General features: G+C 38.0%; 1 protein-coding gene across 17 annotated transcripts in view; it reads right to left on the bottom strand.

The window, feature by feature from the left end:
- Positions 1-19725, bottom strand: part of SENP7 (SUMO specific peptidase 7) — a 171878-nt gene that overhangs the window by 113959 nt on the left and 38194 nt on the right. For 14 of the 17 annotated variants that reach the window (XM_079921982.1, XM_079921984.1, XM_079921985.1 and 11 more), the window contains one exon: positions 11307-11405. The exons of 2 other annotated variants lie outside the window; for them this stretch is intronic. In XM_079921982.1, coding sequence (XP_079778108.1) covers positions 11307-11405 — 99 coding nt within the window. Of the gene's footprint in view, positions 1-11306; positions 11406-17878; positions 17991-19725 lie in introns of those variants that run through there. One more of the 17 variants, XM_079921988.1, reaches the window with a different exon arrangement.

Raw genomic sequence — 19725 nt, 5'->3', positions numbered from 1 at the left:
AGAGCAGAACAGTTTTTAACCAGCTATCCCCCCAGGTTACAGCACAGAGCAAACAAACAGAAACACCTGTCTGCCAGTCCTACTCTGAAAGAGGTATAGCTGTGTACTTTTTTTTTTTTTTTTTGGCTTCATTGGGTCTTTGTTGCTGCACACGGGCTTTTTTCTCTAGTTGCAGCGAGGAGGGGCTTCTCCTTGTTGCAGCGCATGGGCTTCTCACTGCAGTGGCTTCTCTTTGTTGCGGAGCATGGGCTCAGTAGTTGTGGCTCGCGGGCTCTAGAGTGCAGGCTCAGGAGTTGTGGTGCACAGGCCTAGTTGCTCCACGGCATGTGGGATCCTCCCGGACCAGGGCTCGAACCTGTGTCCCCTGCATTGGCAGGCGGATTCTTAACTACTGCGCCACCAGGGAAGTCCCTAGCTATGTACTTTAAAAGCTGCTGCCTGGGGGCCTGGCTTCCAATCAGCCTGCATCTAGGTGTTAAGATCCTCCCCCTTGGGATACGGACAGGTCTTGTCACACTCAACTACTGGAAGCCACTATAAACAAAGAAGACTGCTTGGACAATCACAGAGGTCTAAGAAACAACCGAGAGTTAGGACAGGATTAAAGGATAAGGTTCAGGTCCTATATAAGATCAGTCTTTCAAGACTGAGAGAGGTGGCTGTTTTATCTAATACATGGAAACTAACCAGAGAATGAAGGAAAATAAAGCAGAAAAATACATTACAAATGAAAGAACAAGATAAAATCTCAGAAAAAAACACCTTACTGACTGGAAATAAGTGATCTACCTGATAAATAGTTCAAAAAATTAGTCATAAAGATGCTCACCAAAGTCAAAAGACCAATGCATAAACAAAATGAAAATTTCAACAAAAAGAAAGAAAATATAAGAAAGTACCAAATCACAGAACTGAAGAATATTAATAATTGAACTGAAAAATTCAATAGAAAGATCAACAGTAAACTAGATGACGTGAAAGAAAGGATCAGTGAACTCAAAGACAGGGCAGTAGAATTCATCCAATCAAAGGATCAAAAAAAGAATAAAAAGAGTGAGCATATACTAAGGGACTTATAAGACAACATAAAGGAGAACAATATTCACATAATAGGAGTACCAAAAAGAGAAGGGAGGGTAGAAAACTTATTTAAAGAAATACTGGTTGAGGGCTTCCCTGGTGGCGCAGTGGTTGAGAGTCCGCCTGCTGATGCAGGGAACACGGGTTCGTGCCCAGGTCCGGGAAGATCCCACATGCCACGGAGCGGCTAGGCCCGTGAGCCACGGTCGCTGAGCCCGCGCATCCGAAGCCTGTGCTCCGCAATGGGAGAGGCCCGCATACCGCAAAAAAAAAAAAAAAAGCATCTTGATTAGTTGCTAATAAAACTCTTTAAAAAAAAAAAGAAAAAAAGGAAAAGAAATACTGGTTGAAAATTTCCCTAACCTGCGGAAGGAAACCAACATCCACAGTCAGGAAGCCCAGAAAGTTCCAAACTAGATGCATCTATAGAGAGCCACACCAAGGCACATTACAATTAAATTGTAAAACGTTAAAGACGAGGAGACAATCTAAAAAGTAACAAGAGAAAAAACAACTTCTTATATACAAGGGAACCCCCATAAGACTATCAGCAGATTTTTCAGCAGAAACTTTACAGGCCAGAAGGGAGTGTCTCAATATATTCAAAGTGCTGAAAGAAGAAAAAACTGCCAACCAAGGACACTCTACCCAGCAAAGTTGTCCTCCAGGACTGAAGGAGAGATAAAGAGCTCCAGACAAGCAAAAGGTAAAGTTCCAGAGAAGCACCACTAGACCTGCCACACATGAAATGTTGAAGGGTTTTCCTTAAGCCAAAAAAGGAACTAATTAGTTACAAGAAAACATATGAAAGTATAAATCAGAGTGGAAATAAGTGACTAGAGAGTGAAGAGATAATAGGAAAGATCAATGAAACTAAGCTGTTTTTTGAAAAGATAACCCAAAAATGGCCTTTAGCTAGGCACAACAAGCAAAAAGGAGAGAGAACTCACAAAACAAAAACATCAAAAATTAAAGAGGAGATATTACTACTGATCACAGAACTATAAAAGATCATAAGAGACTACTATGAATTATATGCCAACAAACTGGACAACCTATAAGAAATGAATAAATTTCTAGAAACATAACCTACTAAGACTGAATCATGAAGAAAGAGAAAATACGAACAGAACAATTACTAGTAACAAGACTGAATCAGTAATCAAAAACCTCCCAACAAACAAAAGTCCAGGACCAGATGGAGTCCCTGGTGAAGCCTACCAAACATTTAGAGAAGAATTATTACTAATCCTTCTCAAACTCTTCCAAAAAACAGAGGAGGAGGAAACACTCCCGAACTCATTGTATGAGGCCATCATTACCCTAATACCAAAACCAATATCCTTGATGAACACAGATGCAAAAATCCTCAACAAAATATTAGCAAACTAAATTCAACAATACATTAAAAGGTTCACACATCATGAACAAGTCAGATTTATTCCAGGTATGCAAAAATGCTTCAACATCCACAAATCAATCTATGTGATACATCACATTCATCAAATGAATGATGAAATCATATCATCATATCAATAGACGCAGAAAAAGCATTTGGCAAAATTCAACATCCATTCACCATAAAAACTCTCAACAAGGCAGGTATAGAGGGAATGTACCTCAATTATGTATGACAGGACACGTATAACAGGCCCACATCTCATGTCATACTCAAGAGTAAAAAGCTGAAAGCTTTTCCTCTAAGATCAGGAACAAAACAAAGATGGCCACACTCACCACTTTTATTCAACAGAGTACAAGAAGTCCTAGCCAGAGCAATTAGGCAAGAAAAATAAATAAAAAGTATCCAAATTCGAAAAAAAGTAAAACTGTCTCTATTTGCAGATGACAAGATATCATACATAGAAAACCCTAAAGATCACACCGAAAAAAACTGTTACAACTAATCAACGAATTCAGTACAGTTGCAGGATACAAAATCAACAGACAAAAAAACAATTGCATTTCTACACACTTACAATAAACTACCTGAAAGAGAAATTAAGAAAACAGTCCCATTTACAACTGCAGTAAAAAGAATAAAATATCTAGGAATAAACAACCCATACACTGAAAACTGTAAGACACTGATGAAAGAAATTGAAGAGATACAAATAATTGGCAACATATGCCATACTCATGGACAGGAAGAATTAATAATGATAAAATGGCCGTACTACCCAAAGCAACTTACAGATTCATGCAATCCCTATCAACATTCCAACAGTATTTTTCACAGAAATAGAAAAAAAAATCTTAAAATTTGTTTGGAACCACAAAAGACCCTGAATAGCCAAAGCAATCTTAAGAAGAACAAAGCTGAAGACACCACACGTCCTGATTTCAAACTACATTACAAGGCTATAGTAATCAAAACAGTATGGTACTGCCATAAAAACACAAAAATAGATCAACTGAACAGACTAGAGAGCCCAGAAATAAATCTACACATATATGGTCAATTAATTTATGATAAATAACACTAGAATATACAGTTGGGAAAAGACAGTCTCTTCAATAAATTATGCTGGGAAAACTGAACAACCATATGCAAAAGAATGAAACAGGATGACTATCTTACACCATACACAAAAATCAATTCAAAATGAACTGACTGACTTGAACATAAAACCTGAAACTATAGAACTCCTAAAAGATAACATAAAGGGTAAGTTCCTTGATATCAGTGTCTTAACAATGATTTTTTGGATTTGACACCTAGGCAAAGGCAATAAAAACAAAATAAACAAGTGAGACTACATCAACCTAAAAATGTCTGCACAGCAAAGGAAACCATCAACAATATGAAAAACCAATCTACAGAATTGGAGAAATTATTTCTGAAACATATAACTGATAGAAGGCTAACATCCAAAATATATAAAGAACTCATACAACTCAATAGCAAAAACAAAAGATCTAATTTAAAAATCGACAGATCTGAATAGAAATTTTTCCAAAGAAGACATACATATGGCCAACAGGTACATGAAAAGGGGCTCAACATCACTAAACACCATGGAAATGCAAATCAAAACCACAATGAACTACCTCCTCACACCTGGTAGAATGGCCATTATCAAAAAGACAAGACAAAAAGAGGATGCAAGGATGAGGAGAGGGACTTCCCTGGTGGTCCAGTGGTTAAGAATCCACCTTCTGGGACTTCCCTGGTTGCGCAGTGGTTAAGAATCCGCCTGCTAATGCAGGGGACACGGATTCAATCACTGGTCCAGGAAGATCCCACATGCCGCAGAGCAACTAAGCCCGTGCGCCACAACTACTGACTCTGCACTCTAGAGCCCATGAGCCACAACTACTGCAGCCCGGGTGCCTAGAGCCCATGCTCCGCAACAATAGAAGCCACCACAATGAGAAACTTGCCCACTGCAACAATGAGTAGCCCCCGCTAGCCGCAACTAGAGAAAAAAGCCCGCATGCAGCAATGAAGACCCAACGCAGCCATAAATAAATAAATATATAAATTTATAAATTTATTTAAAAAAAAGAATCCACCTTCCAATGCAGGGGACGCAGGTTCAATCCCTGGTCAGGGAGCTAAGATCTTACATGCTGCAGGACAGCTAAGCCTGTGCACCGCAACTAATGAGCACGCAGGTTCTGGAGCCCGTGTGCCACAAGAGAGCCCACGTGCTACAACTACTGAGCCCGCGTGCTCTAGAGTCCAAGCGCCACAACTATAGAGAAGCCCATGTGCTGCAATAGAAGGTCCCGCGTGCCACAACTAAGACCTGACACAGCCAAATAAATAAATATTTAAAAAGAAAAAAAAGGATGAGGAGAAAATGGAACCCTTGTGCACTGCTTGCAGGAATGTAAACTCGTAGAGACACTATGGAAAATACTATGGAGGTTCCTCAAAAAAAATTTTTAAAAACCACATGATTCAGCAATTCCATTTCCACTTCTGGGTATTTTTCCTTAGAAAACAAAATCACTACCTGAAAAAAAAATTATCGACAACTCCATGTTCACTGCAATATTATTTACAATAGCCAGGATGTGTAAACAATCTAAGTGTCCATCAATGGATGAATGGATAAACAAAATGTGGTATGTGTACATATATATATACACACACATATATACACACACACACACTTTAATGGAATGTTATTCAACCATAAAAAAAGAAGGAAATCTTGCCATTAGCAATAACATGGGTAGACTGTCAGGGCATTATACTACGTGAAATAAGTCAAACAGAGAAAAACAAATACTGTACGATCTCACTTACATGTGGAATTTTTTTTGAATCTTAATGCATTGATACAGAGAACAGATTTGTGGTTGCCAGAGGCAGGGGTTGAGAGCTGGAGGAAATGAATGAAGGTGGCCAAAAGGTACAAATTTCCAGTTATAAGTCCTGGGGACATAATGTACAGCATGGCGAATTAGTTAACAAAACTATACTATACATTTGAAACCTGCTAAGAGAGTAGATCTTAAAAGTCTCATCATAAGAAAAAAAAACTGTAACTATGTATGGTAATGTATGTTAACTAAACTTACTGTGGCAATAATCTTGCAATTTAAATATGTATCAATCATTATGGCTTTCAGAGATGGTGAAGCTGGGGAGCTCCCGGCTGGGAGAAGGACATCAGATCTCACTGTCCTCCCAGCCTTTCAACCTTCCTCCAAAGCCCCTAGATAAAATGGCTTGATCCCCAAAATAAATAAATAAATAAATAAATATCATCATGTTGTACACCTAAAACTAATACAGTGTTACATGTCAATTACATCTCAATATTAAAAAAATGTATCAGTATTTGGCTCACCAATTGTAACAAATGTACCACATTAATGCAAGATGTTAATAATAAGGAAACTGTGTGTGAGCATAGGGAAGGGCAGAATGAATATATGGGTACTGTTTGTACTATCCCTTCAATTTTTTGGTAAACCTGAAACAACTCTAAAAAAGTCTATTATTTTAAAAAATAAGCAAACTGACAGCACCAAGTATTGGTAAAGTTACAGAGCATCCAGAAGTCCCATACATTGCTGGTGGGAATGTAAAATGGTATTCTGGAAATCAGTTTGGCAGTTAAACATACACTTACATATGATTCAGGAATCCCACTCCTAGGTATTTTCCCTAGAGAAATTTAAAAACTTCTGCTCACAAAAAAGACCTGTATACAAATATGTATAGCATCTTTATTCCTAACTGCCAAAAACTGGAAACAACCCATATGTCCTTCAGTGGTTAATGTGGGAATGGTTAAACAAACTATTGATATATACAACATCAATGAATCTCAATGGCATTATACTACATGAAAAAGCCACTCTCAAAACATTAAAAAATTACATACTCCATGATTGCATTCATGTGACATTCTGGAAAATACAGAACTACAGGTAGAGAAAACAACAATGTTACCATGGGTTAGAGATGGGGATAGGGAGTAACTACAAAGGGGACAGCACCAGGGAATTTTTTGGAGTGATAGAACTGTATGGTATCTTCACTGTGATGATAGTCATATGAGTCTATACAGATCTTGTAACTCATAGGACTGTACACCAAGAAAAAAAACGATAAATAAATACAAATACACACACACACACACACACACACACACACACACCCCTTTATAATGGTGGTGGCTGCAAAAATGTATACCTTTGTCAAAATTCAGAGAACACTTAAAATGGATTAATTTAATTATATGTAAATTAATTGCCAATAAAATATATTTTTAAAAGGGCAAAAAATTTGAACAGACACTTCACAAAAAAAGAAAACATACAACAGCTAATCAACATATGAAAATATTTTAACACCATTAGTCACCAGGGCAAAGCAAATTAAAACCAATTAAAAACAATCCCAAAAGTCCATCAACAGAAGAATTAGATTAATAAATTGTGTTATACTCATATAACAGAATATTACTTAGCAGTAAAAAGAAACAAACTGGGCTTTCCTGGTGGCACAGTGCTTAAGAATCTTCCTGCCAATGCAGGGGTCATGGGTTCGAGCCTGGTCCGGGCACCACAACTACTGAGCCTGCACTCTAGAGCCCACAAGCCACAACTACTGAGCCCACATGCCACAACTACTGAAGCCCGCGTGCCTAGAGTCTCCAACAAGAGAAGCCACCATGATGAAAAGCCCACGCACCACAACAATGAGTACCCCCCCCCCCGCTCACAGCAACTGCTGATAGACAGAAAACAGGAATGAGTTTCAACAACGTTTTACTAAGCAAAAGAAAACTAAGCAAACACAAAAGAGTATACACTATACGAATAGGCAAAACTATCTTACTGATATAGAAATCAGAAAATTGGTTGTCAGGAACAGGGTGGGAATAGGGACAGCGGGCAAAGAGAAGATACAATGGTAAGGGGCATAAGGGAACTTTCAAGGCTCACGACAATGCTCTATTTCACTGAGATATTGGTTGCATATGTTACATTAGTCAAAGCTCATCCAATTATACACCTAAGATCTGTGCAGCCTGCTTTATATAATTGTATCTCAGTTAATATCAAAAATAAACAAGTTAAAATTCTGCTGAAGATAGCATAATCTGAAGATTATGGAGAGTGGTATTTATCCCTTTTTATTTCATTGAAACCTACAGCGTGTGGGAGAAACAACAAAGCAAGATTTTGGTACTGCCTCAAACCCTACAAACTATGAAGCACATTTAAATACCGTTAAGTCTAAAGCAACATGGGAGCAAGGTAAAGCTGACACATTTGCCACTTCAAATCTCAAACACGATGTAGATTTCCCAAAAGTTAAGTATCACTATCCTAAGGAACACATGCAACTAGAGTGGGAAACTGGTCATAGGAGAAGAAAATATGTCTCTGAGGAGGCCTTGTTTCACTCAGTGGGTAGAGAGAAATAGGAGAAAATAAGCCATTACTTCGCAGGAAAAGGAGACTGCTGAAATGAAAAGGAGTTAAGGAAAGAGAAGACGGCAGATTATATAACATAGAGACTTAATACCTAAAGAGCTCTCTGGGGACTTCCCTGGTGGCACAGTGGTTAACAATATGACTGCCAATGCAGGGGACATGGGTTCGAGCCTGGTCCGGGAAGGTCCCACATGCCACAGAGCAACTACTAAGTCCATGTGCAACAACTACTGAGCCTGCGCTCTAGAGCCCACAAACCACAACTACTGAGCCCTCATGCCACAACTACTGAAGCCCACATGCCTAGAGCCTGTGCTCCGCAACGAGAAGCCACTGCAGTGAGAAGCACACGCACCGCAACGAAGAGTAGCCCCCACTCACCGCAACTGGAGAAAGCCCGCGCGTAGCAATGAAGACCCAACACAGCCAAAAATAAATAAATAAAATAAATAAATTTATTTCTTAAAAAAGAGCTCTCTGGTGATCCACATCTGCCTCTTGAAGGCCAAATACTAAAGGAAGATTATATGACTCAAGGGTAAAGGAAAAAACACATTTAGTAAGACACCCCTTAAGAAAACAAACCCAACAAAAAGCATCCATCTACTTCCAAGAGACTGTGTGTGTGTGTGTGTTTGTATTTAAAATGATATATATATCTTATTTTTACTCCATTCAGTACTCTAAAACATAAAGTAAAATATATAAATGCAGAGATAAAATTTTCTTAAAATAATGTATGTTGGGGACTTCCCTGGTGGTCCAGTGGTTAAGAATCTGCCTTCCAATGCAGGGAAAGCAGGTTCAATCCCTGGTCCAGGAACTACGATCCCACATGCCATGGGGCAAGTAAGCCTATGCACTGCAACTACTGAGCCACGTGCCACAACCAGAGAGCCCACGGACCACAACGAAAGATCCCCAAAACTAAGACCCAATGCAACCAAAAATAAATAAATAAATATTTTTTTTAAAAAAGCTTAAAAAAATAATGTATTTTTTTCTTCTACTGGCAACAATTTTACTGCCTGATAATATCCAGTAATAGTAAACCTGTAGAAATATGGGAGCTCTCACTGGTGGCAATATAAATTGGTGCAAATCTTCTGTGAGACAATTTTGCAATATTCATTAAAATTTAATATGCAAACTTCCTTAGACCCAGTAATTCCACTCAAAAATAGTTCCCTGTTGGGCTTCCCTGGTGGCGCAGTGGTTGAGAGTCCGCCTGCCGATGCAGGGGACACGGGTTCGTGCCCCGGTCCGGGAAGATCCCACATGCCGCGGAGCGGCTAGGCCCGTGAGCCATGGCCGCTGAGCCTGCGCATCTGAAGCCTGTGCTCCGCAACGGGAGAGGCCACAACAGCGAGAGGCCCGCGTACTGCAAAAAAAAAAAAAAAAAAAAATAGTTCCCTGTTTACAAAAAATGAAGGTCTTGCAATATTGTTTCTGTCAGCAAAACTCTAGAAACAACCAAATTGTCTAATATCAGTGCACTAAGTGAATAAATTATTGTATATAGTATATTTTTGGAGTATTGCAAAGCCAATAAAAAATAAATAAAAGAGATAGATCTAAATGTGTTAAAATAGAAGAAAAAATTAACAATATTACTAATATTACTATGTATTTCATGATCCCTCTTAAGCAATGATCAAAAAATAATACAGAGTCATATGGGGGCAATATGCTTTCTTTTCCTTGAAAGGAATGAAAAAAAACTGTCAGCAGTGACTGCATTTAGGAAATAGTCCCATTTGTTATTTCCCTTTTTTGTACACTGTATAAAAAGCAAATGCATTATTTAATTATTAAATTTTTAAATAATGTTAGGGAATTCCTTGGTGGTCTAGTGGTTAGGACTCCATGTTTTCACTGCTGAGGGCATGGGATCAATCCCTACTCAGGGAACTAAGATCCTGCAAGCCATGCAGTACGGCCAAAATAAATAAATATATAAATGTTAAAGCAACTAATACTAACAACAAATCTTTCCTCTGAGAACAAGTTATAGTAAATGGTTAATTTTTCTTGTCTGTAACATAAAAACACATACATTCAAGGTGACTTAAAGTCTGTTATCCTAAAATTCTCCTGTTGTGATCTGAACTGTCTCTGCCAAAATTCATATGTTGACATCCTAACCTTTAATATGACTGTATGTGGAGATAGGGCCTTTACATAGGTAATGAAGTTTAAATGAGGTCATAAGGGTGGGACCCTAATCCTATAAGACTAGTGTCCTTATAAGAAGAGGAAGAAACTCCAGGGATGTGGGTGCACAGAAAAGAGGCCATATGAGGACAAAGCAAGAAGATAGCCATCTGTAAGCCAAGGAGAGAGGCCTTAGTGAAATGAACCCTGCCAGCACCTTGATTTTGGACTTCCAGCCTCCAGACCTGTGAGAAAATAACTTTCTGTTGTTTAAGCCATCTGACCTGTGGTCTTTCGTTATGTTAGCCCTAGTAGACTAATACGTATATCCTCAAATGGAGAATTAGAAAATCTTAGAAAAATTCTATTTTTAAAACCTTGACCATGAGTTGTGCCTGTCAAGAAAAAAAAAAAAAAACTTATAAAGTGCTATCTTAAGCTTTATTCATGAGAACTCTATAGTAATACTTAATAGTAATAAAATTACTCCAGATTCATAATCAGGATACCTTTTGAGATATAGTCGTGTTGGGCTGGGATGAATTGGGAGATTGAGATTGACATCTGGGTCAATCTATTTCATACGCCACTGTGTATGAAATAGATAACTAGTGAGGACCTGCTGTATAGCACAGGGAACTCTACTTGGTGCTCTGTGGTGACCTGGATGGGAGGAAATCCAAAAGGGAGGGGATATGTGTATACATATGGCTGGTTCACTCTGCTGTGCAGCAGGAGCTAGCACAACATTGTAAAGCAACCGTACCCCAATAAAAAATAAATATTTTAAAAATATATATACACACACACACATATAGTTGTGTCACCCTTTAAGATGTACCCTCTCAAACTTACAAAACAGAGAAAAAGAGCAAAGGATTCTAATAAGCTTAATATTCTCATAAATTTTAAATATAATATATATTACAATAATGAGATTTAAATTCATGAATGAAACAACCATGCATAATAAGATGTTCTTAGATTTAAATTGAAAAAGACCCTAACCTCAAAGCATCACTTCAACATTTGCCAGAAATAAATTTAAAACCTGCAATTAGAAAACAAAAAAAAGGACATATAAGAAAATTAAAATTCAGCTTTATTAAATTATTTTAACATACCAAGTAACACCACATACTTAAAAGGAAATAGTTTTTATTTACCCCCTGCAAAGAAAGATCCCAGCGTTCTGAGCTTCTGAGTTTGGACAATGGTGACTTAACACAAACATCCTCTGGTTTTGCATTTAACATCTTTTTTATCTGAAACCAGAATGAGAAAATAACCGGTTTAACTGAAATATAAATAAGAGCTGAATGAGCTAACAGAACCGTTATATTACTTGCATTAATATTTTGGTATTAGTTTTAAAGAGTTTTAAATTCAGTGCTTACTTTATAGGTAGTCGAATATAATTTTATAAAAAGCCTCTCTCATTCAGTAAAAAAGTAGATAAATGAAGTATCACATTAACGTTTTTTTAACATCCTTATTGCAGGATATTTGCTTTACATTCTTGTGTTAGCTTCTGCTATAAAACAAAGAGAATCAGCTATACGTATACATATATCCCCATATCCCCTCCCTCTTGTGTCTCCCTCCCACGCTCCCTATCTCACCCCTCTAGGTGGTCACAAAGTGCCAAGCGGATCTCCCTATGCTATGCGGCTGCTTCCCACTAGCTATCTATTTTACATTTGGTAGTGTATATATATCCATGCCACTCTCTCACTTCGTCCAGCTTACGCTTCCCCCTTCCTGTGTCCCCAAATCCATTCTCTACGTCTGTGTCTTTTTTCCTGTCCTGCCCCTAGGTTCTTCAGAACCTTCTTCTTTTAAACTTTCTATATATATGTGTTAGCATATGGTATTTGTTTCTCTCTTTCTGACATACTTCACTCTCTATGACAGACTCTAGGTCCATCCACCTCACTACAAATAACTCAGTTTTGTTTATTTTTATGGCCAAGTGTTATTCTATTGTATATATGTGCCACATCTTCTTTATCCATTCATCTGTCGATGGACACTTAGGTTTCTTCCATGTCCTGGCTATTGTAAATAGAGCTACAATGAACATTGCAGTACATGACTCTTTTTGAATTATGGTTTTCTCAGGGTATATGCCCAGTAGCGGGAATGCTGGGTCATATGGTAGCTCTATTTTTAGTTTTTTAAGGAACCTCCATACTGTTCTCCATAGTGGCTGTATCAATTTACATTCCCACCAACACTGCAGGAGGGTTCCCTTTTCTCCACACCCTCTCCAGCATTTACTGTTTGTAGATTTTTTGATGATAGCCATTCTGACTGGTGTGAGGTGATACCTCATAGTAGTTTAGATTTGCATTTCTCTAATAATTAGTGATGTTAAGCATCCTTTCAGTGTTTGTTGACCATCTGTACACATTCTAAGGAGAAATGTGTATTTAGCTCTTCTGCCCATTTTTGGATTGCATTGTTTGTTTTTTTGATATTGAGCTGCATGGGCTGCTTGTATATTCTGAAGATTAATCCTTTGTCAGTTGCTACGTTTGCAAATATTTTCTCCCATTATGAGGGCTGTCCTTTCGTCTTATGGTTTCCTTTGCTGTGCAAAAGCTTTTAAGTTTCATTAGATCCCATTTGTTTATTTTTGGTTTTATTCCCATTACACTAGGCAGTGGGTCAAAAAGGATCTTGCTGTGATTTATGTCATAGAGTGTTCTATGTTTTCCTCTAAGAGTTTTAAAGTGTCTGGCCTTACATTCAGGTCTTTAATCAATTTTGAGTTTATTTTTGTGTATGGTGTTAGGGAGTATTCTAATTTCATTCTTTTATATGTAGCTGTCCAGTTTTCCCAGCACCACTTATTGAAGAGGTTGACTTTTCTCCACTGTATATTCTTGACTCCTTTATCAAAGATAAGGTGACCATATGTGTGTGGATTTATCTCTGGGCTTCTATCCTGTTCCACTGATTTATATTTCTGTTTTTCTGCCAGTACCATACTGTCTTAATTACTGTAGCTCTGTAGTATACTCTGAAGGCAGGGAGCCTGATTCCTCCAGCTCCTTTTTCCTTTCTCAAGATTCCTTTGGCTGTTAGGAGTCTTTTGTGTTTTAATAGAAATTGTGAAATTTTTTGCTCTAGTTCTGTGAAAAATGCCAGTGGTAGTTTGATAGGGATTGCACTGACTCTGTAAATTGCTTTGGGTAGTATAGTCATTTTCACAATGTTGATTATTCCAATCCAAGAACATGATATATCTCTCCATCTGTTCACATCATCTTTAATTTCTTTCATCAGTGTCTTATAGTATTCTGCATACAGATCTTTTTTCTCCTTAGGTAGGTATATTCCTAGGTATTTTATTCTTTTTGTTGCAATGGTAAATGGGAGTGTTTCCTTAATTTCTCTTTCAGATTTTTCATCATTAGTGTAAAGGAATGCAAGAGATTTCTGTGCATTAATTTTGTATCCTGCTACATTACCAAACTCACGGATCAGCTCTAGTAGTTTTCTGGTAGCATATTTAGGACTCTCTATGTACAGTATCATTTCATCTGCAAACAGTGACAGTTTTACTTCTTTTCTGATTTGGATTCCTTTTATTTCTTTTTCTTTTCTGACTGCTGTGGCTGAAACTTCCAAAACTATGTTGAGTAACAGTGGTGAGAGTGGGCAACCTTGTCTCCTTCCTGATCTTGTTGGAAATAGTTTCAGTTTTTCACCATTGAAAATGACGTTGGCTGTTGGTTTGTCATAGATAGCCTTTATTATGTTGAGGTAGGTTCCCTCTAAGCCTACTTTCTGGAGGGTTTTTATCATAAATCAGTGTTGAATTTTGTGGAAAGCTTTTTCTGCATCTATTGAGCTTATCATAAGGTTTTTATCCTTCAGTTGGTTAATATGGTGTATCACCTTGATGGATTTGCATATATTGAAGAATCCTTGCATTCCTGGGACAAACCCCACTTGATCATGGTGTATGATCCTTTTAATGAGCTGTTGGATTCTGTTTGCTAGTATTTTGTTGAGGATTTTTGCATCTATGTTCATCAGTGATATTGGCCTGTAGTTTGATATTTTTGTGACACCTTGTCTGGTTGTGGTATCAAGGTGATGGTGAGTTTGGGGGTGTTTCTCCCTCTGCTATATTTTGGAAGAGTTTGAGAAGGATAGGTGTTAGCTCTCCTCTAAATATTTGATAGAATTCACCTGTGAAGCCATCTGGTCCTGGGCTTTTGTTTGTTGGAAGATTTTTAATCACGGTTTCAATTTCAGTGCTTGTGACTGGTCTGTTTATATTTTCTATTTCTTTCTGGTTCAGTCTCAGAAGGTTGTGCTTTTCTAAGAATTTGTCCATTTCTTCCAGGTTGTGCATTTTACTGGCATATGGTTGCTTGTAGCAATCTCTCACGATCCTTTGTATTTCTACAGTGTCAGTTGTTAGTTCTCCTTTTTCATTTCTAATCCTATTGATTTGAGTCTTCTCCCAGTTTTGCTTGATGAGTCTGGCTAATGGTTTATCAAATTTGTTCATCTTATCAAAGAATCAGCTTTTAGTTTTATTATTCTTTGCTATCATTTCCTTCATTTCTTTTTCATTCATTTTGGATCTTATCTTTACAATTTCTTTCCTTCTGCTAACTTTGGGGTTTTTCTGTTCTTCTTTCTCCAATTGCTTTAGGTGTAAGGTTAGCTTGTTTATTTGAGATGTTTCTTGTTTCTTGAGGTAGGATTGTATTGCTATAAACTTCGCTCTTAGAACTGCTTTTTCTGCATCCCATTGGTTTTGGGTTGTCGTGTTTTTGTTGTCATTTGTTTCTAGGTATTTTCTGATTTCCTCTTCGATTTCTTCAGTGATCTCTTGGTTATTTAGTAGTGTATTGTTTAGCTTCGATGAATTTGTATTTTTTACAGATTTTTTCCTGTAATTGATATCTAGTCTCATAGCACTGTGGTTGAAGTGCTTAAGTGCTTAAATCATGTTAAGATTAAGTGCTTAAATCATGTTAAGCTTAAGTGCTTAAATCATGTTAAGATTTAAGCACTGTGCTTAAGTGCTTAAGTGCTTAAGTGCTTAAATCATGTTAAGATACTTAACATGATTTCAATTTTCTTAAACTTAACAAGGCTTGATTTGTGACCCAAGATATGATCTATCCTGGAGAACGTTCCATGAGCACTTGAGAAGAAAGTGTACTCTGTTGTTTTGGGATGAACGTCCTATAAGTATCAATTAAGTCCATCTTGCTTAATGTATCATTTAAACTTGTGTTTCCTTATTTATTTTCATTTTGGGTGATCTGGCCATTAGTGAAAGTGGGGTGTTAAAGTCCCCTACTATGATTGTGTTACTGTTGATTTCCCCTTTTATGGCTGTTAGCATTTGCCTTATGTATTGAGGTGCACCTATGTTGAGTGCATAAATATTTACAGTTGTTATATCTTCTTCTTGGATTGATACCTTGATCATTAAGTAGTGTCCTTCTTTGTCTCTTGTAATAGTCTTTATTTTAAAGTCTATTTTGTCTGATGTGAGAATTCCTACTCCAGCTTTCCGTTGATTTCCATTTGCATGGAATATCTTTTTCCATCCCCTCACTTTCAGTCTGTATGTGTCCCTAGGTCTGAAGTGGGTGTCTTGTAGAAAACATACATGCAGTTCTTGTTTTTGTATCCATTCAGCCATCTATGTCTTTTGGTTGGAGCATTTAGTCCATTTACATTTAAGGTAGTTATCAATATTTATGTTCCTTTTACCACTTTCTTAATTGTTTTGGGTTTGTTTTTGTAGGTCTTTTCCTTCTCTTGTGTCTCTGCCTAGAGAAGTTCCTTTAGCATTTGTTGTAAAGCTGGCTTGGTGTTGGTGAATTCTCTTAGCTTTTGCTTCTCTGGAAAGGTTTTAATTTCTCCATCAAATCTGAATGAGATCCTTGCTGGGTAGAGTAATCTTGGTTGTAGGTTTTTCCCTTTCATTACTTTAAATATGTCCTGCCGCACCCTTCTGGCTTGCAGAGTTTCTGCTGAAAGATCAGCTGTTAACCTTATGGGGATTCCCTTGTATATTATTTGTTGTTTTTCCCTTGCTGCTTTTAATATGTTTTCTTTGTATTTAACTTTTGATAGTTTGATTAATATGTGTCTTGGTGTGTTTCTCCTTGGATTTATCCTGTATGGCAATCTCTGCGCTTCCTGGAGTTGATTATTTCCTTTCCCATATTAGGGAAGTTTTCAACTATAATCTCTTCAAATATTTTCTCAGTCCCTTTCTTTTTCTCTTCTTCTTCTGGGACCCCTATAATTCGAATGTTGGTGTGTTTAATGTTGTCCCAGAGGTCTCTGAGACTGTCCTCAATTCTTTTCCTTCTTTTTTCTTTATTCTGCTCTGCAGTAGCTATTTCCACTATTTTATCTTCCAGGTCACTTATCCGTTCTTCTGCCTCAGTTATTCTGCTATCGATTCCTTCTAGAGAATTTTTAATTTCATTTATTATGCTGTTCATCATTGTTTGTTTGCTCTTTAGGTTTTCTGGGTCCTTCTTAAACGTTTCTCGTATTTCCTCCATTCTATTTCCAAGATTTTTAATCATCTTCACTATCATTACTCTGAATTCTTTTTCAGGTAGACTGCCTATTTCCTCTTCCTTGATTTGGTCTGGTGGGTTTTTACCTTGCTCTTTCATCTGCTGTGTATTTATGTCTTCTCATTTTGCTTAACTTACTGTGTTTGGGGTCTCCTTTTCGCAGGCGGCAAGTTCGTAGTTCCCATTGTTTTTGGTGTCTGGCCCAGTAGTTAAGGTTGGTTCAGTGGGTTGTGTAGGTTTCCTGGTGGAGTGGACTGGTGCCTGTTTTCTGGTGGATTAGGCTGCAACTCATCTTTCCGGTGGACAGGACCGCATCCGGTGGTGTGTTTTGGGGTGTCTGTGAACTTACTATGATTTTAGGCAGCCTCCCTGCTAATGGGTGGGGTTGTGTTCCTGTCTTGCTAGTTATTTGGCATAGGGTGTCCAGCACTGTAGCTTGCCGGTCATTGAGTGGAGCTGGCTCGTAGCACTGAGGTGGAGATCTCTGGGAGAGCTTTCACCATTTGATATTACGTGGGGCCGGGAGGTCTCTGGTGGACCAATATCCTGAACTCGGCTCTCCCACCTCAGAGGCTCAGGCCTGACACCCGGCCGGAGCACCAAGACCCTGTCAGCCATGCAGCTCAGAAGAAAAGGGAGAGATAGGAAGGTAGAGAGGGAGGGAGGGAGGAAGGGAGGGAGACAGGGATAAAGGGAAGGAAGGAAGGGAGGGAGGGAGGGAGGGAGGGAGGGAGATAGGGATAAAGGGAAGGAAGGAAGGAAGGAAGGGAGGGAGGGAGGGAGGGAGGGAGGAGGAGAAAAATATAAAATAATTAAAATAAAAATTTTTTTAAATATTAAAAAGAAAAAAAAAAGGGAAGAAGAGAGTAACCAAACCAAAAACAAATCCACCAATGATAACAAGCGTGGAAAACTACACCCAAAAAAAACAAAAAAACGATATAATCCTAGGACAAACTGTAAAAGCAAAGCTATACAGACAAAATCACAGAAAGCATATGCATACACACTCACAAAAAGAGAAAAAGGAGAAAAAAAAATATATATATATAAAAGGAAGAGAGCAAACGAATCAATGAACAAATCTACCCATGATAATAAGCTCTAAATACTAAACTAAGATAAACAAAAATCCAGAAACAAATTAGATGCAGAAAGCAAACCCCAAGTGTATAGTTGCTCCCAAAGTCCATCGCCTCAGTTTTGGGATGATTCATTGTCTATTCAGGTATTCCAGAGATGCAGGGTACATCAAGTTGATTGTGGAGATTTAATCTGCTGCTCCTGCCCAGAGGACCCCTATCCTTTTGTCTCTGTTTTTCCTTTTTTCTTTTGCCCTATCCAGGTATGTGGGGAGTTTCTTGCCTTTTGGGAAGTCTGAGGTCTTCTGCCAGCGTTCAGTAGGTGTGCTGTAACAGCTGTTCCACATGTAGATGTATTTTTGATGTATCTGTGGGGAAGAAGGTGATCTCCACGTCTTACTCCTCTGCCATCTTGAAGGTTCCCCCCATAATAACTTCTTAACTATTCTTACTTGCAGTTTTTTTTCCCTTTTAATCTTTCAAACGCTATCCCCAGAGGTCTCTAACACACAAATCTAATTATGGCTACAATTTTAAATTCAACAATAGCACCCATTACTTATATATAAAACTCTTAACAATCTGGGCTCTTTGACATCATCCAAATATCACAAACTCTACACCCCAACCCCACTGAGTTTGCTCAACCTTCTTCAAGCATACATCTCTACCCCTCTGTACGTACTGCTCCTCCAACCTAGAATGCTCTTCCCTCTATTTCTCCCCTATTAAATACCTCAGATTTTGCACAAAATTATTCTCTTATCCACACAGTCAACACTCCCACACCAAGGCGTTCCTTTCTCTGGGTGTTAGTACTTGGTAATTTGTATTAACACATTTCATACTATATTATAATTATTTGTCTACATGTCTGTCTTCTTCTCCAGACTGTGGAGGTCCTTAAAGAGAGCACCCTTAAGTCACCTTTACATCTCCAAAGTGTATGGCTCATGATACTGAATAAACAAATGAATGGATGGATATAGTGTAGCCACAAGTTTGAAATCATTTGTTTAGAACTTAAAATAATTTAACTTTCACATTATAAATGATGGTTAAGCATCAAGTTCAGCTTATTACATAACATATAAGCACTGTATCAACTACAACCAGTGACAACGATAAAATGATTTCAGTGAGAGTAAAAATAAGTTAGGAGGATAAAATAATTGTGAAGAAAGGGTATCTGAACACTTATTTCATTAGTACCCTGGAGTTAATCCTCTTGGGCATCAGTAACATCTTAATTATTTATATTTAATTTATATAAAAGGTACCTCTTTATAATTCTTCATCTGCCAAAACATTATCTCTAAATCAGTCATTTCCTTTGTATTCTTAATCAGGGAATAACAGTTGTTTTTTCAGGGAGTAAGACAAGGGCTTCAGACTGTTCACACCCATGGATCCTTTGTGAGTAGGATATTTAGCCTACATTAGACACTGTGGCATATTGTGTTTTCCGATCATGGCCATATCAATATTCTACAACCCACATGCTCTTCTTACAATGTGATACTGACCCGTTCTCCAACATCAGGTGCAGTCTATGTTCCTTCCCCTTGAATCTGGGCAGGCCTGTGACTTCCAATGCTAGATCATAAAAAGCATTATGTATAGCTACACTGCTTCAGCCTACCTTTCATGTAGCAATATTTGTGTGTTTTCCCTTCCTTCCTCCCTCTTTTTTTCCATCTCTCTCTGTCTCTCAGTATAGATGCCTTGGGAGCCGTAAGCCATAGGTTAAAAAAAATCTTGGATACCCTGAAGCTGCTGTGCTGCAAAGATTTCATGAGAAGGCTAAAAAGAACAGATATATAACAAGATATATGAGGCTTCCAAACACAGGTATCAAGGTAAGTGAGTGAGTGATCCTTTAAGATGATTCCAGGCCTCAGCCCCCAAGCAAACCTCGCTAACTCCAA

The sequence above is a fragment of the Stenella coeruleoalba genome, assembly GCF_951394435.1.
Source record: "Stenella coeruleoalba genome assembly, chromosome: 5".
In the NCBI taxonomy this organism is placed as follows: Eukaryota; Metazoa; Chordata; class Mammalia; order Artiodactyla; family Delphinidae; genus Stenella; species Stenella coeruleoalba.
This window is presented reverse-complemented; position numbering and strand designations above follow the sequence as displayed.